The following is a 24,945-nucleotide window of genomic DNA, read 5'->3' as shown; positions in this document are numbered from 1 at the left end:
CTTCAGATTGGATAATCTTCATTGATCTAACTTCAAATTTACAGATTATTTTTATTGACTGTTCAAATCTGTTCGAGTCCTACACTGGATTCTTACATTTCAGTTATTATAATTTTCAACTCCAGAAGAGATATTTATAATTTTTATAAAATTATGACTTTAAGTTATAATTTTTATGTTTGTAACTTTATAAAAACATCCTTTTTGCAATTTCTATCTCTTCATTGATATTCTCTATTTGGTAAGACACTATCCTCATACTTTCAGCCCTTGAACATATTTAAAACAGCTGATGGGAAGTCTTTGTCTATTAAGTCCAACATCTAGGCTTCCTCAGGGACAGTTCTATTGACTGCTTTGGGTTTGTTTTTTGTTTTTTTTCTTTTTTCTGTATACTGGTTGTACTTTGTTTGGATACCTTGCCAACTTTTTTCTTGAAAAATGGGCATTTTGACACTGGGAAATCAGATTCTCTCAACCCTCACCTTAGAGTTTGCTGTTGTTGATGCTTTTTGTAGTTGCTATTGTGTGTGCTTTAGTGATTTTTATGAACTAATCCTACACAATTGTCAATTCTCTGTTGTATGTGACCACTTAAAGTGGCCCATTAGCTTCATATTCGGCTAATAATTGGACAGAGATTTCCTTAAATACCTGGAACCAAAAGAATCTCCCAGTCTTTGCTGGGATGTTCTGAGTGAATGTTGGGGCATGCCTTTAAGATGTAGCCAGAGGTGAGAGCTTAGGGTCTCTCTGGCATTTTCTGGGCATGCTCAGTCCTAGACAATGCATAACTTTCTGCCAGGAATATGTCAGGGTTTTTTAACGTCCTTATGGATATCTCACTGCTGACCTTTCTTCCCAAGCGTTTTGCTTATTGTTTGTCCCTATGGTTATCCACTGCTTCAGGGAGCAGAGAAATGTACTCCCCTCATCCTGGGGTAGTGACTTTAGTGCTGGGAAAGTTCCAAGTTTGGCAAATAAAGATAAGCTTTTAGAACATGGATCTTGCAGGGAGACAGATAAAGACAATTTTCTTTTTCTTTTTTTTTTAATTAGAAAAATTATTTATTTCTGCTCCTTTCATACATCTTATTGTGCAGAAACAGTCTCACACATATCTGAATAATGTACTGTCACACTGTTTAAAGGCAAAGCACCATAGGTAAAGCTGATCAGAGTTCTCAGCTTATGGGATCTCACTTCCTGATTTTACATTAATTTTTGAAAGTCAGAAATGTCATCTTCACAAAATGTTAAGGGGGCTGTAAGAAATAATCACTTTATTCAATATTATAGTTGTGGAAATGGGAGTATATTTTCTTTAAGAAATGAAAAACTAAGAAGAAAATGCCACTAAACATCATTGGTGTGTCAGTACAGGCCAGCAGGAGAAATACTGTGAGAAATTTGTCTCTTTGATACCAAGAAGACATTCTAGTTCAAGCTTTAATATGATTCCTATTTCTCACGAGATGCTTCTTTTCTGCTGCTTCACTCTTTTTCCATATTTCACATCAGAGGATTGGTACAGCCTTTAAAACTTCATTAACAGGAGCAAATCCAATATCCACGGATTTCTTGTCAAAAGGCATTTTTTAACCCATCAGGTAGCCTGGCAGTTTCATTCTCATGAATACTCTAGCCATGAAAAAACTCAATAGGACACAGACGAATCCAATGAATAGAAGAAGAAATCTATTGAGTTTTGGAATGTTTGGTGCATTCGATCGGTCCAGGATTATGAAACCTAAACCTCCCATTGTAAACAGGAAGCTGGATGCAAGTCCTTCCATAATATACTGTCCATTTACTCTGTAGGCCAAGAAAGCTACTGGTCTCTGATGTCCATGTCCATCAGTCATAGAACCAACACTTGGAGGTTCAACAATAACATCATAAATTATTCCTCCGGTGATGAGGAAGTAAGACACCACCACCAGAGCGTACACCGTCATGGCTGACGGCATGTGCACCCAGGGCGGCTTCTTCACCTTCAGGTTGGGGCATTCGAGCACTAAGAACGGGACGCGGTACAAGGTCTCCATGTTGGTGGCGGCAGGGGTTTCTCTCGGTGGCGGCAGGGGTTTCTCTCGACAATTTTCATGAAAAAGATCCATTCTGCTTTCTCCAGTACCAGAAATGTGGGATATTAATTTAAGCCTACTGCTTAACTTGGGGACAAGGTACAAGGCTAGCTTAAGTTAAAAAACCACAAAACATGCTGTTCTACTAACGAAGATCCAACTTTTTTTTTTTTTTTTTTGTTTTTTTTGTAAGTATAAACCCGACTTGCTGTTATCTGGTTTCTTGAATTCTAAAAAAGCTGACTTTGACAGTTCTTGGGGGCCAGTTTTATTGTTACTTTTATGGAGAGGCATAATTTTGGAATTCCTTAATCTACCATTTTTACTGATGTCCTCATCTTATAATACAATTTTATATCTTAACTAAATAGCTAATTAATGTCACTATGATTGTGTCAGAATGAAAAATGTACACTTGTGTTTTAAAACTTTCTTTTCTGTGCTATCAGCCTCTGTAACGTCAAGTACCTACATGTGGCTGTTATAGAGAATGTTCTAAGTTCATTCTTCCTGCTTGCCTATATCAACAAACCCCCTCTGAAACTGCATTATGTTTACTTATATACATGTGACCATCTCTGTGAAAGAGAGGGAACTCCTCAATGACAGATGCACATTTCAGTGATCTTTTAAAACTATGGTGCTTATCGCAGAGCCTGGCTTCTAGGAGGTACTTAATAAATGTGTTTAATAAGAGTAATTTAAAAAAACTAGCTAACATATATTGAGTTCTAAGTTTACCCTAGGTCTCAGCTAAGCATATTTTTTAAAAATGTATTTTTTTAAAGATTTTATTTATTTATTCATAGAGATGCAGAGAGAGAGAGAGAGAGAGAGAGAGAGAGGCAGAGACACAGGCAGAGGGAGAAGCAGGCTCCATGCAGAGAGCCTGACGTGGGACTGGATCCAGGGTCTCCAGATCACGCCCTGGGCTGCAGGTGGCGCTAAACCGCTGCGCCACCGGGGCTGCCCCTAAAAAATATTTTTTAATTATAAAATATACAGATAAGAGTTCATGTAACATATATGTAAATTTTAGAGTATTAAAAAAATGAACATTCATATACCAACAATCCAGTGTAAGAGAGCATTCATTAGTAACTCAACAGATCCTATGTTTCCCTCCCCAGAGATAATCTTGAATTCTGTATTAATCATTTCCTGTACCTTCCTCATAGCTTTACCATGTCTGTACTCATGATGTACAATGTACAATTTTTTTACTTTTTATAAAAAATTCTATAAATGGACTCATTACATTTTCTATATAGCTTTCTTTTTTCTTAAATATTATATATTTGAAAATCATTCATTTTTCACTACTGTAGAATATTCCATTATATGGATATATCTGAGGACATGTGAGCTAATGGCAGTCAGGAACGGCTAGGCTATGCTGAGGTAATGAATCCTAAGGGGAGGAAAAAAAGACATCTCAGGATCAAAGCCTAAATTGTGCCAACTTTTAGAAGTTATACATAAGAGGCAAAAGAACCTGAGGAGGTCAAAAATGGGTTTGACCAGTGAAATAAAAGGAAAATTAGCAGAAAGTTGTGCTATTAAAGCCTGGGAAAAAAACAGTATTTCAAATAAGGATAGTGAAGAATCCATTGGATTTGCCAACATAAAACATTAGGAAGATCTCATTAGGCTTGCTGTAGTGGTGAGAGGCTGAAGCTGCACTGGAATATTTTAAAGACAATGGCAATGGAAGTACACGAGAGCATGCGTCAACAACCACAAAAAGAAGCTGAGAAGTGGAGGTGTTGGAATCTGGAAGGTGGAGAGTTTTTTAAAAACATTATCAACACTAGAGCACCGTGTATGCTGAGAATAATCTTATAGAAAGGTCACAAGTTGTTGAAGCAAAATGAAGAGATAACTCAGAGAGAAAAGTCTCTGAGAAGGTGAGAGAATGGAATCTAGAGAATAGGAGGAGGGACATTGTCTCCAGTGCAAAAGGAGGAAAGGCAGAAAAGATGAGTGCAGTATTTGAAGGTAGAAAAGTAAGGGAGATTAATCTAGCAGCTTCGATTTTCTCCATGAATTATGAGGATCATTAACTAAGAGTGGGGGCAGAAAGGTCATCTTGAGAAGTGGAGAGGTGAGTTTAGTAAAGAGAGCAGAAACTGAGTGCCATTTGAAGACTGTGATCATGAATTTAAAAAAAGTCACTCAGTCCATTTATGTGATTTTTCTCAGGTAATATTTACCTGTTCTAGTTCAAGTTCAAAGAAAGAAACTGAGGAATTCAATCAGAGGTTTCTGTGAGGAAAAGATCTTTCTCTAAGAAAAGGCTGACATGTTATTATTCTCTAAGGTTATACTTATGCCACATTAAAAAGCTCAAAATGCAAACCAACCAAGTATATAGCAAATATAAGTGTTGTGTTCATGAATTAGCATTTATAATCTTTTATTTTGACTTAGTATTCAAGATAATATTGATACCACATTCTGCTCATCAATCTTCCACTGGTTATCTCAATTTGGTCCTATATTGTACTTCAAAAACACACTGGTGAGATGTATAAAAATACACTGCAATTACCACTGTTCTAGAAATAGTTTTAATATTTTAAGAAAACTATGTAAATAGCTAAATACACCTTTTCCCTAAGACACAAAGGGATTCACGAATGGTAAGGTAGCAATCTTTTTCTTTCATTATAGAAATAAATTATATAAACTTTAAGCTCTTGATTTTTTTTATAAGATTTTATTTATTTATTCATGAGAGACACAGAGAGAGAGAGGCAGAGACACAACAGAGGGAGAGGCAGGCTCCTGCAGGGAGCCCCATGTGGGACTCAATCCCGGAACTCCGGGATCACGCCCTGAGCCGAAGGCAGATGCTCAACCGCTGAGCCACCCAGGCATCCCTAAGCTCTTGATTTATAACATACTTTATTTTCTATCTTTTATATATATCACACATACTCATGAAGGAAAAAGACTAAAAGCACAGAATTATACCAAAAGAGGTGATAAATAACTGCTCTTACTCCAAAAGAATATTAATATAAACAATTATAAATTTCAGATAGATGAACAGGTCATGTTCTGTAAATACTAATGTGTTATACATTATATGTTATATAAATATTAGTTTTATCTTACTACTTTGCAAAATAGTTTATAGCCTTGTCCATTTTTTCCTTATGCCTCAGTTTTCTCATTTATAATTTAGGGACTCACCTCTTTTTATAGTTTTACCAGAAACTAAGATATTTTGTTAATAAGAGTCATTCTTGAAATCTTACCAACAAAGTGAAGTCACATTAAACACACTGAGACCTAATTTTTTTTTTTTTAACAACACAGTGATTCTGAATCTTACACGTAGAGGTTGAAAGTCAGAGTCCAAATCATTCTTTGTGAGGGGTCACCAGGGAGACAGATACACTGTCAATGAGCAATTGCTACTCAGTATTTTTTCCTATGGTGTTAAAGTAGATCATTATTTCTTTGGTTTGAACACCAGGTAAAATTTGTAGTTGGTTAGATTTAGAGTTCATACTATATAACATGCAGTTATCATTAAACACTAGATTTACATGCAGCACAGGGTGCCTACACACCTAAAATCCTTTTGAAGTGCTGAACTTCACCTTGAATTCAGTCCAGAGTATACAGAGTGAAATCCACCCTGTTTAAATGACTTCTCTCTTTTTTCCCACTTTTTTGCTAAGTGTATATTTCTGCTCATTTTAAATATGTCTACTCACATTAATAAGAAAGCAACTTAATCTTTAGGTAAAAGGGACATTATGCCACATCTTTGTACTAATTCTTAAGTTTAGACAAATTTTTTTATGTATGATTAATTTGGAACTAATGCTGTAAAGAAAAAAAAAAATCAATCAAATCTCTCATACTACTTTTTCCCATACATTTATATTCCAGAAAACTGCAGAGCTGGGGAGGTAGCTCACAGAGAACAGACCATCTTTACATAAGGAGCAGATACAGAGCAACACTAACTCAGGTTGAAATTATATTACTTACTTCCATGTTATTGTGATCAAAGAATTATTGGACCTACAATGTTATGATACAAACAAAATCGTAACCATCACATTTCAAAGGGAAGATTAAGAAACTAAAGAACAAGAAAACTTTTAGAGTCTTAGGGATGCAATGTTTTGCTCACACATTCAAGTTAGATTATCAGGAGAGGAGTGTCTGCACTTGCTGAGGCGATCGGTGTAGGATGCTCTCTGGATCTTTGTATTCATTCACTGGATTCATCACAGCTGCATACACTTCACCATAGGCTCTGCAGACTAATTCTGTAGACTGTTTTATGATTTGCTCTCTATTGATAAACAAACAGTATGTGAAAACACAATCTAAAGATGAAATACTAAGAATTATAAGAAGCTTCATATTTGAATCAATACATTTCATTTTCATAATTACCACATACATACTAAAAAGAAATCATTGTACAACTACAAAAGTAACTTTGGTTTGGGGATCAAACATACTTTTTATATTCATTATTTGTTTATTGTTGCAGAAGGGCAGGGACTGTGTTATGTTCCCAGTATTCTGAAGGACTGTGTTATGTTCTAGTAATCTGAAGGATTACTAGACAAGAAACAAAAATTGTGACCTACCATCAATGTACTGATTTTGCAAACATGACTGATGACATGTTAACCTTAAAGAACAAGGCTTATCATCATTCATATTTGTCAATACTTCAAATCTCAGAATAGCTTACAGTAAACTATCCTTTCAGTAATAGCTCCTACCTTACTAACCACACTTTAGATTCCTATCTATTTATATTATCAGGTTATAATAATGTGACACTTGCCTCCAACAAGTCCCAGCATTTTCCACAAAAAGCATTTCTACATAAGCACATAAAAGAATAAAGTTTTAAATGAACTGAAGTAAAATTTTAAAGATCTGACTAGAAAAAAAATAGCACCAGGTTCATAAAATCTGCATCAACTCCATGTTCTCATGCCATTTACTTCTTGTCATTCTCAGCTACTTCTATTCATTTTTATCACTATAGGTATAGTGATATACCTAGTGATAAAAATACTGTCTTTTCTGATTTTTACAACTAAATTTTTTTTTTAAATTTTTATTTATTTATGATAGTCACAGAGAGAGAGAGAGAGGCAGAGGCACAGGCGGAGGGAGAAGCAGGCTCCATGCACCGGGAGCCTGACGTGGGATTCGATCCCGGGTCTCCAGGATCGCGCCCTGGGCCAAAGGCAGGCGCCAAACCGCTGCGCCACCCAGGGATCCCTTTACAACTAAATTTAAATGTGTCTTTCAAGCTTCACTCCCAAGCCTACTTTTTTGTTGTTTCTTATTTCTGTCAGCAGCATAACCATGTTGCATAACCTCAGTTTAGACCCTAAAGAACTCTTGTATGGAGTATAGAAAAAGCTCCCATCTGGTCTTCCCTCTTCTAGTCTCTTCTGCATCAATCTATCATAAGCACTGCTGTTAGATTAATGTTCCTAAAGCATACCTATTATCTTGTCTCTCCCTCACCCAGGCCCTTCCTTCAAGGAGTTTCTCTGGTTTCAGAGAAGCCAAAATCCCTCATCCTGTCATTTAGAATCCTTTAATACCCTCCATATCACAACTCTAATCCTGAGGTCTGACACAACTCCTGACTGTTCTCTCTGCCCTTTCTTATTGACCTGAATTCCTCTGCACTATTCCTCCATTTGCCTAGGATGCTTGTCTCTCTCTCTCTCTCACCTTCAAATGTCCTTAATTCTCAGTAAAAACGTACTCTCTCATTCTCTGATCCTTAGAGCTGAAAATAATTATTCCATTTTGGAATGTCTATGACCAAAATGATGCTTGGAAGACTATCTGTGGAAATATGTACCTGTGCTAAGAAAGAATAAAATTAATTGGATGGAATGAGGAGGGAAAATAGACTTATGATCTTGGATCATCAACACCCTGTTCTGGTAAGGTCTCAAACTCTTGGTAAGATGAAACAACTTGACAATTCTCAAAAATTGCTAAAGCTTTCAAGCTGACAGTGGGTATAAGGAACTTACACTAAGTAAATTCTCTGAGTAGAATCATACTACTAGCTATACTACCTTTTCACTGGAACAAAGGATGGTAAAAACTGGTTTGGAAATCCACTTAACCAGATGAGCCTCTGAGATATTTTTGATCTATGAGTAATCATCCCTATAATTAACTGAACATAACAATGAATGCATCAATATGATGCAAAATTGTTTTCCATTCATGAAATAGATGAAAAATAATATAAACTGATATTTTAAAAATTTGTTAAATGTAATACACATTTGATGCCCATTTTTGCAACAAATCAAATAATGAATTTTAGACATAGTGTTTTTTGTTCTTTACTCAAAGCAGTAAGACAGATTGGGGGATGGGATATAAAGAATCCATTACTTAACACCTCATACTCTAAAACCTATACTCAATCTGAACACAGTGTTTTATATATACTACATAACAAAACACAAAGAGACAAAGCTATTCCCTATCACGAGAAGTTTAAAATCAGAATATAATACAATAATATTAAATATAATTTTTCAAAATCCAGAGTAACTGGTAAATGTAGAATGAACTGTTGAAAAATCTAAGGAATAAATTTAAAATTTTATCCTCAAGTCCAAATGATGAAAAAAAACTTAATTTATTGGAGTTTAGGTATAACCCAGGGCATATTTCTGTTTATAAGCTAAACTAGCTCACAAATGTCTACAGCTCACAATGCAGCAGAAACATCATTATAAATCTGCAATGGAGAAAACAAAAATAAAGCAATATTGCTAAGATATAAATAAATAAAATCAAGCCAATAAGACCAAGTAAGAGTTATAGTTTATTTTCAGTGTTGGTGTTTAGTAGTATAGGGTTTCTCGTTCTGTCCCTCAGTTTGGGAAACTACCAAGATAGGAAACATGCCTATGCAGAACAAAATAAAAGATACCAGAGCTCATGGAGAAAAGAAGTCTTTCATGTAGTGGGGTGAATAAAGGGAAGGGAAAAGAAATGGCCTGTCAGCTAGCTGCTAAAGCTAACCAGGAAAGAAAGGCAATGCAAAGTGAAATTCTCCAAAGTGAATTGGAGTCAAATCCAAACTATAAGAGCAGGAACTGTAACTGATAATGATTTTCCCCATTTCTGAACAAATATAAGAGTTCATGACCATCTCCAAAGCCAGGTATAGGTCTACACATTCATATTCAACAACTTTTTTCTAGTGAACTATTACAGAGATGAAACGGAACAGTGATGAAGATTACTGTCAGAAGACCTGGACTCTAGTTGAAGCTCTGCCACTTATTACTGTTGCCTTGAACAAGTAATTTAGCCTTTCTAGGACTAATTTCACTACTGTAAGGCAAAACATTGAACTTGATAATATTTACAAGGTACTTTTAGCTCTTAAATTATTCCATTGAGAATTAAGAGCATTTTAATAACCTGTTATTTTTTTAAAGAAACCTCTATGTGCCTATCTATACACATACATATGTATGCATATGTCACATATACACATACATACATACATGTTATTTTGGGTAATTGGGATCCTCAAATAATGATTTATAATAAGCATATCAGTTATTTGTATATAATTATTTTTACTTTTACATACAATCTGAGATGAGGAAAGTTTTACTTTCTTGCCATTTTACTATCCCCTCTTTTTATTTGTAGTGCTAATTACTATCCAATTAGTATATATCTTTAACTTAAAAAATATATGCATGTGTCTGTATATTTATCTGTCTGCCTGCCTGCTTTCCTGGTGTCTTGGCCCAAATTATTCACAAATATCATTTAAGAAATAGAGTCTCAGGGATCCCTGGGTGGCTCAGCGGTTTAGTGCCAGCCTTTGGCCCCCCGGGATCGAGTCCCACGTCGGGCTCCCAGCATGGAGCCTGCTTCTTCCTCCTCCTGTGTCTCTGCCTCTCTCTCTCTCTCTTTCATAAATAAATAAATAAATTAAATAAATAAATAAATAAATAAATCTTTAAAAAAGAGAGATAGAGTCTCAAATAATGATGAATCATAGTGACAAATAACCAACGTTCAAAACAGAAGTTTCAGGTATTCTGTAACAAAATACAAAATCACCAACAAATCCTATCAGTCACATGCTTCTGAAAACTTCAAATGTGCTTATCCCCTGATTACCTTGTGTATAGGCAGGAAAAAAAAGCAGTATTTTTTTCAGTGGTATATGCTGAGCACTGGTGCTAGCATGGGCATCCACCTCAGATCTACACACTGTATTCTGATCAATCACAGTCAAGTCCATAGCTGGTGGATAAAGAGTACTTTTAGAACTATTTTTTTATTTTGAATTCAATTAATTAACATATAATGTATTATTAGTTTCAGAGGTAGAGGTCAGTAATTCATCAGTTGCATATAACACCCCATGCTCATCACATCACATGCCCTCCTTAATGTCCATCACTCAGTTACCCCTACCCCTCACCTACCTCCCCTCCAGGAACCTCAGTTTGTTTCCTGTACTTTAAAGTCTCTTATGGTTTGTCTCCATCTCTGATTTTGTATTATTTTTTTCCCCTCCCTCCCCCAATGATCCTCTGTTTTTGTTTCTTAAATTCTACATATAAGCGAGATCATATGATAATGGTCTTTCTCTAATGGACTTATTTCCTTAGCATAATACCCTCTAGCTCCACTCACGTCATTGCAAATGGGAAGATTTCAATTTTTTGATGGCTGAGTAATATTCCATTGTGTGTGTGTGTGTGTGTATCACATCTTCCTTATCCATCCATCTGTTGATGGACATCTGGGCTCTTTCCATAGTTTGGCTATTGTAGACATTGCTTAGAATGATTTCTGTAGGTTAAATTTAAAGTTCAGTCCTGCTTTTCACATGACCAAAGGACATGTAAAAAGGGCTGAAAGGGAAAAAAATGTATTTGAATGTAAGCTATGATCATCTATAAAGTTAGATCACTAACTTTCTTGGTCTCTTTACTACCATGAAAATTTCATAGGTAGTAATTTATTAGGTGGTGCTCTATTGGCCTTTGGACAGTTTAATAACCCTCATAGTTAAACAGACCTTTAAAAAATAAAAACATGATTCATACAAATGAATAATGAGAGAATGTCAAAATTTTAATAACTCATTAATGAGGAAGCTATTAAGATGCTAAAGCTGGTTCACAGAACATTTTGAGGAACTGGTCATTTACAAGTATTTGGAAAGGCAGGTTAGAATAAAAGAGATTAAACACAAAATGGGTTAATGTTCCACTGAGCAAAAAAAAAAAAAAAAAAAAAAATTACACAGGACATGAGGAAGCACGGGGCATTTAATTAACAGTAAGCAGAGCATCGAAATGATACATCCCCCCAAATAATTAAATATTTCTTGAAGGGTCTGTTAACAATGCTTCAGTGTGACACGGAAAGGACATACTGCTCTTCCAGACCCAATCTGCCCTATTTTCAAGTTTCAAAAAGTCTTTCTTATATCTAAAAGTAGTTTGCTATCCATCAGTGTATCATATATCAAAGATAATAGTCATGTAGTTAATTAACTACTGGAAAAAAGGAAAAAAAATGAAGGAGAAGATGAGGATGTTATAAAATTGTACAGAAGGGCAATATTTTTCTTATGAATCAGAATACCATGTATTAAGAAATTCAATTTGTCCAGTTATAAACAATTTGGTATTATGAATCTCTAAAATACCAATAAAGACTAATATATAACGAAATGGAAATTTCATCCATTTTAAAACATGTTCACAAAACATTTTAAATAATTATTGAAAGCATTTAAGCTGTGATAAGAAATGAACTTACTTCCAGAATCAGTGAGCTTGTCATTAATCAGTACTTTAGGATTTTGGTTGCCATAACAACATGACACAATTTTCATCATTACCATAAACCTAGCATTTCTAAAAATAGCTTATTTCAACATTCAGGCTCTGTGATCACTAAAATTGGGCTTTATTACAGAACCACAGTTAACAGTGCAATCAAATGCATCATAGGAGAAAAGAAGGCATTAACAGTTTAAGCCTGAAAAATTAAAAAGAAAAGATGATAATATATTTATAAATAATAGATTGGTTAAAGAATTTTTCTTTTTCTCTTTTTTTTAAAATTTTACTTATTCATGAGAGACACAGAGAAAAAGGCAGAGACATTGGCAGAGAGAGAGGAAGGCTCCCTCTGGGGAGCCTGATGCGGGACTCCATCCAAGGACCCTGGGATCATAACTTAAACTGAAGGCAGATGCTCAACCACTGAGACACCCAGGTGCCCCTTGATTTTTCTTTTAATGTAATACAAACATCAAAGATGTAACAATGGGTCAAATTAATTTTCATCCCAGGTCAGTTTTCTATCATTCACTGTAAAATTAAAGTATATTTTAGGGGAGCCTGTTTGGAAGAGTGTGCAACTCTTGGTCTTGGGATTCTGAGGTCGAGCCCCACAATGGGTGTAGAGATTATTTTAAAAAATAAAATCTTTAAAAGAGAGGTATATTTTTTTGAGAGGTATATTTTACATAACACCAAGCGCACATATCTCACATTAATGTTACCTATCATGCAAACATTTGTGAGCTTCTTTTAAAAATAATAAAATAATCTCAACATAGAAAGGACTAATATGAAAAACACAGTACAGATCAGTGTTAAAGAGAACAGATTTTGGAATCAGAAATACTGGATTCAAATCTTGGCTTTGCTTCTTACTAACTGCTTGCCCTTGGTTCAATTATTTAACCTTTCTAATAATGTCCTCTTCTATAAAGAAGAAATCCTAATTCATGGACTCATTAGGAAGACTAAGTGAAGTTAAAGGATCAATCTTGCTGAGGTGTTCACATTGATTACATAAGGGTTGGAGCGGACAAGAGTGCAAACAGGATAGTTCAGAAGCTAATGTGATAATACAAGCACAGAAGATACTACCTTGGACCACAGTGGTAACTGTGAAGATGTTCAAAAGTAACTAGTTTCCTCTCCCATACTTTTTTCTAGGTAAACATTTAATGAAGTGGCTCCATGGGAATTCTGAATGAAGGCATATTGAATTTACTAGATAAACTATATCACATAGCCAGTCTGAGAAGAATACCATGTGACTATGTTGGAACAATGAAAATCTACAGCAAACATCACACTTAATGATGAAACATCAGAAACATTTTCATTGAAGTTCAAAATAAAATATACACATTCACTATTACATCTACTATTTACCTTGGAGCTCTTAACCAATATGAGTTTAGTTATAAATACTGAAAAAAAAATTAATGAAACTCATTATTCTTCTATGTCTTTACCAAAAACTAAACAACTGATAAGCTAATAGAACTAAAATAGAGTTTAGTTGGCCAGTTAGCTGGCCAGATTCAAAATTATCATATAAAATATAGTATGTTTCCTATGTGCCAGCAATATCTAATTAAAACAGGTAATGGAAAATAAAAGATCTTATAATAGTCACAGAATTATTTCCTAGGAATAAACCAAATAATATAGAGATTACATATGGAAATTAGAAAAACTTTATTGAAAATTCTAAAAGATATGAATAAGCATACCATGTTTATAGATGGGAATATTTACTAGTGGATTATACTTTTTCAGTTCTTTTTTGCTCATTCTTACAGTAGCCTGGTGAATGTTTTATTTTTTTCTAATTTTTATTTTTTAAAGACTTTATTTATTTGAGAGAGAGCACAGACACAAGAGTGTGAGAGGTACGGAGAGAGAGCATGAGCAGGGAGAGATAAGTAGATTCTCCACTGATTAGGGAGCCCAATGTTAACTGACAGCCACTCAGGTACCACTGGTGAAGGTCTTATACACACTTGAAAAGAATGCTACCTTCTATAGTTGTGTGTGATAGTCTCTATTAGGTTGAGCTGATTGGTGGCATTTTTCAGTTCTTTTACACTGTACTATATTTTTGTCTACTTTTTATCAATTTCTAAGATACCAGTTTTGAAATATCTAACTATTAACTGTCAGTGTATCTATTCTTACTTAATTCTTTGAGCTTATACTGCTTGTTTTTTGAAGCTCTGCAATTAGATGCACATAATTATATCTTCTTCATGAACTGATTCTATTATTATTGTAAATGACCCTGCTTAACTTTGGTATCTGTCCTGCGGTCTAATTTTTCTGATATTAATACAGCTACTTTAGCTTTATTATGATTAGTATTTGCATAGTATACCTGTTACCATCCTTTTGTGTCTAAATTATTTGTATCCTTATATTTAAATTAGATTTCTTATAGGTAGCAGGCAGTTGGGCCATGCTTTCTTTTTTTTTTAATAATAAATTTATTTTTTATTGGTGTTCAATTTGCCAACATACAGAACAACACCCAGTTCTCATCCTGTCAAGTGCCCCCCTCAGTGCTGCCACACAGTTACCCCCACCCCCTGCCCTCGTCTCCTTCCATCAACCCTAGCTCGTTTCCCAGAGTTAGGAGTCTTCCATATACTGTCTCCCTTTCTGATATTTCCTATCCATTTCTTCTCCCTTCCTTTCTATTCCCTTTCACTATTATTTATATTCCCCAAATGAATGAAACCATATAATGTTTGTCATTCTCTGACTTATTTCACTCAGCATAATACCCTCCAGAACCATCCACATTGAACCAAATGGTGGATATTTGTCATTTCTAATGGCTGAATAATATTTCATTGTATACATAAACCACATCTTCTTTATCCATTCATCTTTTGATGGACACCGAGGCTCCTTCCACAGTTTGGCTATTGTGGACATTGCTGCTAGAAACATCGGGGTGCAGGTGTCCCGGCGTTTCATTGCATCTGTATCTTTGGGGTAAATCCCCAGCACTGCAATTGCTGGGTCATAGGGCAGGTCTATTTTTAACACTTTGAGGAACCTCCAGTTTTCCAGAGTGGCTGCACCAGTTCACATTCCCACCAACAGCGAAAGAGGGTTCCCTTTTCCCCGCATCCTCTCCAACATTTGTGGTTTTCTGCCTTGTTAATTTTCCCCATTCTCACTGGTGTGAGGTGGGATCTCATTGTGGTTTTGATTTGTATTTCCCTGATGGCAAGTGATGCAGAGCATTTTCTCATGTGCTTGTTGGCCATGTCTATGTCTTCCTCTGTGAGATTTCTCTTCATGTCTTTTGCCCATTTCATGATTGGATTGTTTGTTTCTTTGCTGTTGAGTTTAATAAGTTCTTTATAGATCTTGGAAACTAGCCCTTTATCTGATATGTCATTTGCAAATATCTTCTCCCATTCTGTAGGTTGTATTTTAGTTTTGTTGACTGTATCCCTTGCTATGCAAAAGCTTCTTATCTGGATGAAGTCCCAATAGTTCATTTTTGCTTTTGTTTCTTTTGCCTTTGTGGATGTATCTTGCAAGAAGTTACTGTGGCCGAGTTCAAAAAGGGTGTTGCCTGTGTTCTCCTCTAGGATTTTGATGGAATCTTGTCCCATATTTAGATCTTTCATCCATTTTGAGTTTATCTTTGTGTATGGTGCAAGAGAGTGGTCTAGTTTCATTCTTCTGCATGTGGATGTCCAACTTTCCCAGCACCATGTATTGAAGAGACTGTCCTTTTTCCAGTGGATAGTCTTTCCTCCTTTGTCGAATATTAGTTGACCATAAAGTTGAGGGTCCACTTCTGGATTCTCTATTCTGTTCCATTGATCTATGTGTGTGTTTTTGTGCCAGTACCACACTGTCTTGATGACCACAGCTTTGTAGTACAACCTGAAATCTGGCATTGTGATGCCCCCAGCTATGGTTTTCTTTTTTAAAATTCTCCTGGCTATTCGGGGTCTTTTCTGATTCCACACAAATCTTAAAATAATCTGTTCTCCATGACCAAGTAGGATTTATTCCCGGGACACAAGGCTGGTTCAACACTCGCAAAACAATAATGTGATTCATCATATCAGAAAGAGAAAAACCAAGAACCATATGATCCTCTGAATAGATGCAGAGAAAGCATTTGACAAAATACAGCATCCATCCTGATCAAAACTCTTCAGAGTGTAGGGATAGAGGGAACATTCCTCAACATCTTAAAAGCCATCTACAAAAAGCCCACAGCAAATATAATTCTCAATGGGGAAGCACTGGGAGCCTTTCCCCTAAGATCAGGAACAAGACAGGGATGTCCACTCTCACCACTGCTATTCAACATAGTACTGGAAGTCCTCGCCTCAGCAATCGACAACAAAAAGACATTAAAGGCATTCAAATTGGCAAAGAAGAAGTCAAACTCTCCCTCTTCGCTGATGACATGATACTCTACATAGAAAACCCAAAAGACTCCACCCCAAGATTGTTAGAACTCATACAGCAATTTGGCAGTGTGGCAGGATACAAAATCAATGCCCAGAAGTCAGTGGCATTTCTATACACTAACAATGAGACTGAAGAAAGAGAAATGAAGGAGTCAATCCCATTTACAATTGCACCCAAAAGCATAAGATACCTAGGAATAAACCTAACCAAAGAGGTAAAGGATCTATACCCTAAAAACTACAGAACACTTCTGAAAGAAATTGAGGAAGACACACAGAGATGGAAAAGTATTCCATGCTCGTGGATTGGAAGAATTAATATTGTGAAAATGTCAATGTTACCCAGGGCAATTTACACGTTTAATGCAATCCCTATCAAAATACCATGGACTTTCTTCAGAGAGTTAGAACAAATTATTTTAAAATTTGGGCCATGCTTTTACATCTAATCTAAGAAGCTCTGCCTTTAAACTGGAGTGTGCAAACCTTTTATACTTAATATAGTTACTTATAAGGCAGAATTTAAGTCTGTCATTCTATTTTTTTTATATTTGTCCCTTCTGTTCTTTTTCCTTTTCTGCTTTGTTTTGATATAATTGTTTTTTAGCATTCTATTTTATCTATTGGCATGTTAGATAATTTTTGTTCGAGAGCCTGCTGCAAGGTTCAAAATGTACCTTCAAAATATATTATATAATTACCTTATAACATCATAAATGTACATTTCTACTTTCCTCCCACTCCATCTTTTGTGCATTTGTTGTCATAAATTTAATTTCTATGTGTTAAAAATTCCACAATTCACTATTAGCATTTTTGTTTTAAATGGTCAACTATCTTTTATATTTAGCATTTCCTGGGCTCATTACTCCTCTGTGTTGATCTGAATTTTCTTCTCATATTGTTTTCCTTTAGCCTGAAGGACTTCTTTTATCATTTCTTACAGTGCAGTATACTAGTGATAAAGCCTCTCTACTTTTATTTATCTCCAAATGTATTTATTGCTTTTCCAGTTTGAAAGATACTTTTGATAAATACACTATGAAAGTAGACATTTAAAGATGATTTTCTATTGTCTTCTGGTTTGCACTGACTCTAAAAAAAAAAGTCAGTAATAAACTTATCATTAGTCCCTATAAATAATGTCTTTTTCCCTCTGGCTGCTTTCAAGATTTCTCTCTTTATCACTGGTTTTCAATAATTCAATTATTGCATACTTTAGTACAATTTTCTCTGTTGAGTTTTTTTTTTTTTAACTTCTTGGATCAGTGGGTTCATGTCTTCTGTTACATTTGGAAAAAGTTGTTTTATTTCTTAAAATTTTTCTGACTCAATTTCAAAATGACACTCCAATTATACCTACTTTAGAGTGCTTAATATTATGTCACAATTCACTGAGCCCCCCCCCCCCCCCATCTTTTTCTAGTGTTTTATTTTTTTCTATCTGTGTTTCAGTTTGGATAGTTTCTACTGTGCTCTTTTCAAGTCGACTGATCTTTCTCTCTAGGGGTTCAACTGATAGTTACACCCACTCAATATTCATTTAGATATTATACTTTTTAGGTACAGAATTCTCATTTTGTAAAATTCTCCATTTTTTCTCTCAGTATAATAATGTTTTCCTTTAAGTCCCTGAACACACTATAAATAGCAGTCTTCAAAGTCCTTACCTGCTAGTTCTATAAATTGTCATTTGTCAGCTTATTTCTACTGACAGATTTTTTTTCCTAGTTTTGGTTCATATATTCCTACTACTTCACCTAAGTAATTTTTTATTGCATTATAAATGCTACACTGTTGATTGTCTATGTTTGTTGTCAATCTTAAGGTTGCTAAGTTTTGTTCTGGAAGGCATTTAGTTTAGTTAAAGATCGCCATGATCTTTTAGAATTTGTTTTTAAGCTTCTTGGAGTCTAAAGTAGCCTTTAATGTAGGACAAAATTAACCTGCTAAAGTAGCCTTTATTTTTTTTTTATTTTTTTTTTTTTTTATTTTTTTTTTTTATTTTTTTTTTAAAGTAGCCTTTAATGTAGGACAAAATTAACCTGCTTTTAAGGCTTGGACTTTCTGAAGTCTCTAAAGCACTGTGCAATCATTTACTTTTCCTCTCACAGTTTTCCAGTAGTTGTTCTTTTCCCCAAAACTTATTTTATTTTTATTGATACAGGTGTTCCTGACAGTAAATACAAGTGGCTTAAAAGGAGGCAGTTAAAAAAAAAAAAAAAAAAAGAGGAAAAAAAATTATTCTACTTCTTTAAAAAAAAAATTTCCTCTAAAGGCATTATTTTTTATAGTATTATATTATTTTCCTAATATACATAATAGAGAAAGATTCCTGAACAAGAGTTGTCGAATCACATCCATTTTTCTATATGCTCAACGTTAGGAGGTATCTATAATTCCCTTTATTTCTTAAGTTACTCACAGAAGCAATTCTGAATCATTAAGAAAAGACATGAGAATAACTTAAATATTTTAAACTATGGTTTCTGTAATCCAATCAATTGGTAAATATACACCAATCCAATGGTGTATATTTACACCATTGAAAAGTGAATATTGGAGTTTAGCACTGAATAAAGAATACATCCTCTAATTCACTCCAAGGAAGAAAGGAAGGAAGAAATCCTTAAAACTATTTTCTTTCCCTCTTGTTCATTTTCTATACAACTTTGCTTCTTGGCTACTTAAATTTACACAATAGTTTATTTCAAGGCTGAAGCATTCAATCAAAATCTCCTTTGAAAGGCCATCAAACTCTAAGACAAAAAAGGGAGACAAGAGTAACAGGTGTCCCAAATATACTGCAACCACACTAAAGTGCAGGAGAGCAGAATATTTACAAAATTTTTAAAAGATTAGAAAATAACGCTTTACATTTCGAAGATACATTTCAAAGAAACAACTGACATTTTATTTACTACATTTTTAATTTTTATTTATTTATTTGAGATAGAGAGAGATAGATGAGAAAGATCATAAGCTGGGGGCAGGGGCAGAGGGAGAAGCTGACTTCCTGCTAAGCAGGGAGGTCCATGCGGGACTGGCTTCCAGGACCCCCAGGATCATAATCTGAGCTGAAGGCAGACCATCTGCTAGTTGACATTTTAAATAGAATATGAATAGAAAAGAAATTGATGACATAAAAATATGAAATTAATTTTGATTAAAAATGAATCATCATTTTGAAAAAGTTCAAAATTTAACTGAATAAAAGTTCTGTCCTATTATCTCAAATACTTTAAAAATAAGATCAAATAAATTCTGTGCCTATACAGTGGCAGAAATTAGGATAAAAGTTAATTTTGAAAATAAAATATCAATTTAGAAAAGGGAAAAAAAGTAGTTAGAAAACCTGCCTTCATGGTGAGTCTTAAATGTGTAAAATGCCTGATATTTTCAAAGCAGCCCCGATTTTTAAAATAAGTAGCCAATTTGATGTATTTTCTTCTGAAAATACATTCACAGGTTATATTTTAATTTTAGAATACTTTGCAAATAATATCTTAGAAATTTCCTGAATGAAAAAAGTGATAGGGACACCTGGGTGGCTCAGCAGTTGAGCATCTACCTTTGGCCCAGGGCATGATCCTGGAGTCCCGGGATCGAGTCCCACATCGGGCTCCCTGCGTGGAGCCTGCTTCTCCATCTGCCTGTGTCTCTGCCTCTCTCTCTGTGTCTCTCATGAATAAATAAATAAAATATTTTTTAAAAAAAGAAAGAAAAAAGTGGTAATTAAATAGGTACTAACCAATTTCTCTTAGTTGTCCTATTATTACTTATATGCATATCTCAATTTTAAAAAGTCATTATATTAGTAAGAATTTATAACAGGATATTAGGTACATACTATAAAAACAATATAAGGGATCCCTGGGTGGCTCAGTGGTTTAGTGCCTGCCTTTGGCCCAGGGTGCAATCCAGGAGTCCTGGGATCGAGTCCCACATCAGGCTCCTGGCATGGAGACTACTTCTCCCTCCTCCTGTGTCTCTGCCTCTCTCTCTCTCTCTCTCTCTCTCTCTCTCTCTCTCTCTCTGTCTATCATAAATAAATAAATAAACAAATAAATAAATCTTTAAAAATAAATAAATAAAAATAAAAACAATATAATTTAAAAATTTAGATTTCAAAACAATGTACCAAAAATTGTGTTCATTTGGTTGTTAATAAAAACAAAAAAACTTACATTATTATTAACCAGCAAAACAATAAAAGCAAATCCAAAACTAAAAATAATTCAGTAATAAAAGACAAATATCTGATTTGAAATATCATTTACGCTTTAGAAAAATCTGAGGAGTCCTCACAGATAGAGAATTCAGATAGAGTCATAGAACATGCTCAATCCCACTGCTAGTTTTGTAACTTTATTTTAAACTATTATTACAGTTTATGAAAGGGGGGAAAATCTATTAAAAAGTATCCCTGAATCTAATAAGGATGTACACTCTTAAAATTTTGATGAATCTTATCAAATTGCCCTCTAGAAGGATTGTACTAATTTATATTCTCATCAACAGCATATGAAATAATGCCCATTTTCCCAGACCCTTTCCATTCACATATAACATACTTTTTGTTAGTATTCTGATAGGCAAAAATTCTCATTGCTGTTTTAATTTGCATTTTTGATCATCATTATGTTCTCATATTCATTTGCCATTTGCATTTCTTCTGTGAATTGTCCAAACATACAGTGCCTGTTTTTCTACTGCTTTGTCCTGATTTGTGGGATTCTGTTCAATATTAAGAATATATTAAGGATAACTTGTCTGTTATGTAACTTGCAAAATTGTTCCATATTATTGCTTATATTTTAACTTAGTTTATACTGTTGTTTTGTGTAAAAAAACAACAACAAAACCTAAAACTTTAAAGTGTTAGGTAGCCAAATCTGTCCATTCTCTCCTTTCTGGAATCTGAGCTACATGCCGTCCTTTATAAAACACATTAAAATTTCCCCTCAACCAGCATAAAATGAAAAGAATAATGGTATGTTTTGGAGGAATGCTCCAAACAACCCAACACTCAAATACTAAGATTGAAACGTGGCTAAATCTAAAAGAGTTGCAGGTAATCACTTACAAAAATAATTTAAGAAACACACACAACAGTTTGAGCCATGGCATAATGGAGTTTCTTTTATAATCTCTTATGTCTTTAGAATTCCAGTTATGCAGATAGTATGAGACCTTTTTAGGATAATAAAATAAAAGATTAAAAAATAGTGTTTTACCTTTCAAAGATCTATTTTAAAAAAACAATTGAAGTAAAAAAAAAATTTTAAATCATTCACTCTACACCTCATATGGGAAAACTTCCTTGAGGAAAAAAATGTTCCATCCCATTTCCAGCCAATTCTTTTTTTTTTTTTTTAAGATTTTATTTATTTATTCATGAGAGACACACACACACACAGAGAGAGAGAGAGAGGCAGGCAGAGACACAGCAGAGGGAGAAGGAGGCTCCATGCAGGGAGTCCGATGCGGGACTCGATCTCGGGTCTCCAGGGTCATTATGCTTACGGGTCTCCAAGGTCACACCCTGGGCTAAACCGCTGAGCTACCTGGGCTTCCCCCATTTCCAGCCAATTGTAACTGATACCAAATTTTTCTGCTTGTTGAACCAAAAGCTGCCTCCTTGTTTTATTTATTGCTGTAGATCTACTCTCCAGAAAAAACAGAAAACAAATGTACCACTATCTCTCTGTACCACTGCATCCTTGTAGGTAACTGAAGTATTTTCTTCACATTTGATCATTCTTTCCTTATTGTAGTTTTTAATATAAATATTTGTTCACATGTCTAATTGACCCAACAGACTATAATCCCCAAGAAGACAGTGCAAATGTCTTTTAAATTTTAATCCTTGGTGCCTGTTATATAGAAAGCATTTGATATACAGCTGGGTGAATGGGGAGGAAAAAAAATGTATAGTTCAAATTTCCTACTTTAGGACAATTTAAATTTGTCAATATGTTCCTTATAATCAACAAAGTCAGACTATGATCTTTCTGTTTCTTCTAACTGTAACATTCTAAGATTTTATTTTATTTTATTTTTTAATTTTTTTAATTTATTTATTATAGTCACAGAGAGAGAGAGAGAGAGAGAGGCAGAGACACAGGCAGAGGGAGAAGCAGGCTCCATGCACCGGGAGCCCGAGGTGGGACTCGATCCGGGGTCTCCGGGATCGCGCCCTGGGCCAAAGGCAGGCACCAAACCGCTGCGCCACCCAGGGATCCCACATTCTAAGATTTTAATGTATAGTTCTTTGTCTTGAACACATTCCTGATAAATATGTGATACTGAACAATTAAAAATATATCTACAGATCCAAAATAGTCTATAAGATGCATATACACTATACAATTAATATATTATTGATCTTCCATGACATTTTCAACGTCATTCTGACATGTTTGTTAATATAAGGGAATTTTGGTATTATGGCTATACCATATCCAATTATATTCACATTAACTTTAAAAAACATTTACAAAAAAGAGATTTTGAGGATTCCTGGGTGGCTCAGCGATTTAGTGCCTGCCTTTGGCCCAAGGCATGATCCTGGAGTCCCAGGATCAAGTCCCGCATCAGGCTCCCTGCATGGAGCCTGCTTCTCCCTCTGCCTGTGTCTCTGCCTCTCTGTGTCTCTCGTGAATAAATAAATAAAATCTTTTAAAAATAATAAAATAAAAAATAATAAATAATAAAAAGAGATTTTGGAGCCATATACATGAAAGCAATAAGTACGAACAGGGTCAGGTCAGATCTTTTACGGGTGCTCAGGCATAATACAACTTTGGTAACATAGATCTTCAATGGTAAATCTATTCTTGAAAATAAATTTTCTCTAAGAAATGTGTTTGGTATCTTTAAAAATATACGAATCTTTACCAAGTAGTTGAGACCAAAAGATACTTACTTCACTGTGGCACTTAGAAGAAAGTTCAGCTGTGGCATTAGCAGGCTATCTGGGGCTGACAGGTAACGATCAAACTGAACCTACATGAAACAGAGAAAGAGCAAAACATAAAGTGCATGTATTTGCCAACAGATATATCAAATATAACCGTCAGTTATAAGGGTTAAATCTCAGCAAATATACCATGGTACAAATAATGAGTTCTTTGTGAACAAAATGAGTTATTGCTTCAACATTCTAACTAAAATTCCCTAAAAGTGACAACTTCTTAATTCTGAATCCAAGTTATTCACCTTAATCTCCTTCACCAAACTTCACCAAACCAATATTAGCAAGTCATCAGGTTTCAAATCTACCTTACTTCCTTAAATCTACTGTATTTGTTAATTGTTAATTTACTCAACTAATATTTATTGAGGACCTACTATTAGGAAGGTACTATATTAGGTAAAGTGTATATAATGGTGAGCAAAATGGGACAGCCCCTAGCTCACAGAGCTTATGACCTACGAAGAAAAATAATAAACCATAGTGTAAATAAATATATAATCACAAATTGTGTTAGATGCTATGAAGGAAAATACCAAAATATTATAAAAGTATAAATCAGGGATCCCTGGGTGGCGCAGCGGTTTGGCGCCTGCCTTTGGCCCAGGGCGTGATCCTGGAGACCCGGGATCGAATCCCACGTCGGGCTCCCGGTGCATGGAGCCTGCTTCTCCCTCTACCTGTGTCTCTGCCTCTCTCTCTCTCTGTGACTATCATAAGTAAATAAAAATTTAAAAAAAAAAAAAAAAAAAAAAAAAAGTATAAATCAGGATGATGGACGTAGTTTCTGTGTTTGGTAAAGGACATTTGAAGTGAGATCTTAGCATCTAATAGAGATTATTAACTAAGAGTGTGTGCAGTGAAGGCTGTGGGGGTGTCATGGATAGGACAGCATGGATAAAGTCTTGAGGTGAGAAAAAAGGGCTAACAGATCAGTTCATGTAGGTCTCCTACACTTTTTAAAAGGATTTTCATTCTTATTGGTAAAAGCATTTAAGAAACCACTGAAGGAGGGGAATAATTTGATTTAAGTTTTAAGAAGCTATTCCTGGCTACAGCTAGAAGGGAAGGTTGTAATGATGGATGCAAGGACACCAGATAAGTAGCTATTATAGCATCTTAGACTACAAGGACATTAACATGGTAAATAGAAGAACACTGGATCGTAAAATCATCAGTATTTGGTTAGTGACAGGGTGCAGAGGTTGACTCCCAGATCTGGGTCTATATAATTTAATTCACAGCATTATCACAATTCATAACTGCATTCTTTTCACATTTATTTAGTTGAAACAATAATGGACAGATGCTCTTACCATTTTCTGAGTTTGGAAACTTGGAAGAGGACTTGGGGGGATGGGGCAGGGAAAACTTAGAAGAGTTCAAGCTTGGGATATGCTAATGTGAAGTGCCCTGAAGCATTCAATCAAAGGCAACAGACAGTTATATATAAAATGGCAGACCACACACAAAACAAGATTCTGTTTCTTTAAACAGATACTCAACTTAATTGCTATTAAAGTTTAAGACCAAGCACAAAATTATTTGTAATGGGGTTTAAATATATTTTG

At 34.8% G+C, this 24,945-nt stretch overlaps 2 protein-coding genes across 3 annotated transcripts in view; both read right to left on the bottom strand.

Annotated features, from left to right (window-relative positions):
- Positions 1-1,431: 1,431 nt before the first annotated feature.
- LOC112918570 (oligosaccharyltransferase complex subunit OSTC) lies at positions 1,432-2,144 on the bottom strand. Its single transcript, XM_025996605.2, has one exon. It carries the CDS (start codon positions 2,118-2,120, stop codon positions 1,599-1,601), a length of 522 nt encoding a protein of 173 aa, XP_025852390.2. The 5' UTR covers positions 2,121-2,144; the 3' UTR covers positions 1,432-1,598.
- Positions 2,145-4,790: 2,646 nt separating this feature from the next.
- COG6 (component of oligomeric golgi complex 6) overlaps positions 4,791-24,945 on the bottom strand; it is a 92,888-nt gene continuing 72,733 nt past the window's right edge. For both annotated transcript variants that reach the window (XM_025996852.2, XM_025996853.2), the window contains 2 exons: positions 23,327-23,406; positions 4,791-6,405 (listed from right to left, as the gene is read on the bottom strand). In XM_025996852.2, the coding sequence (XP_025852637.1) occupies positions 6,258-6,405; positions 23,327-23,406 (228 nt within the window). In that variant the 3' untranslated portion in view covers positions 4,791-6,257. The remainder of the gene's footprint in view (positions 6,406-23,326; positions 23,407-24,945) is intronic.

This window comes from Vulpes vulpes, chromosome 9, assembly GCF_048418805.1.
Source record: "Vulpes vulpes isolate BD-2025 chromosome 9, VulVul3, whole genome shotgun sequence".
NCBI classification, from domain to species: Eukaryota; Metazoa; Chordata; class Mammalia; order Carnivora; family Canidae; genus Vulpes; species Vulpes vulpes.
This window is presented reverse-complemented; position numbering and strand designations above follow the sequence as displayed.

Bases quoted from the DNA above. Each gene is read 5' to 3' on its own strand.
- LOC112918570 (XM_025996605.2), bottom strand. From the start codon at position 2,120: ATGGATCTTTTTCATGAAAATTGTCGAGAGAAACCCCTGCCGCCACCG.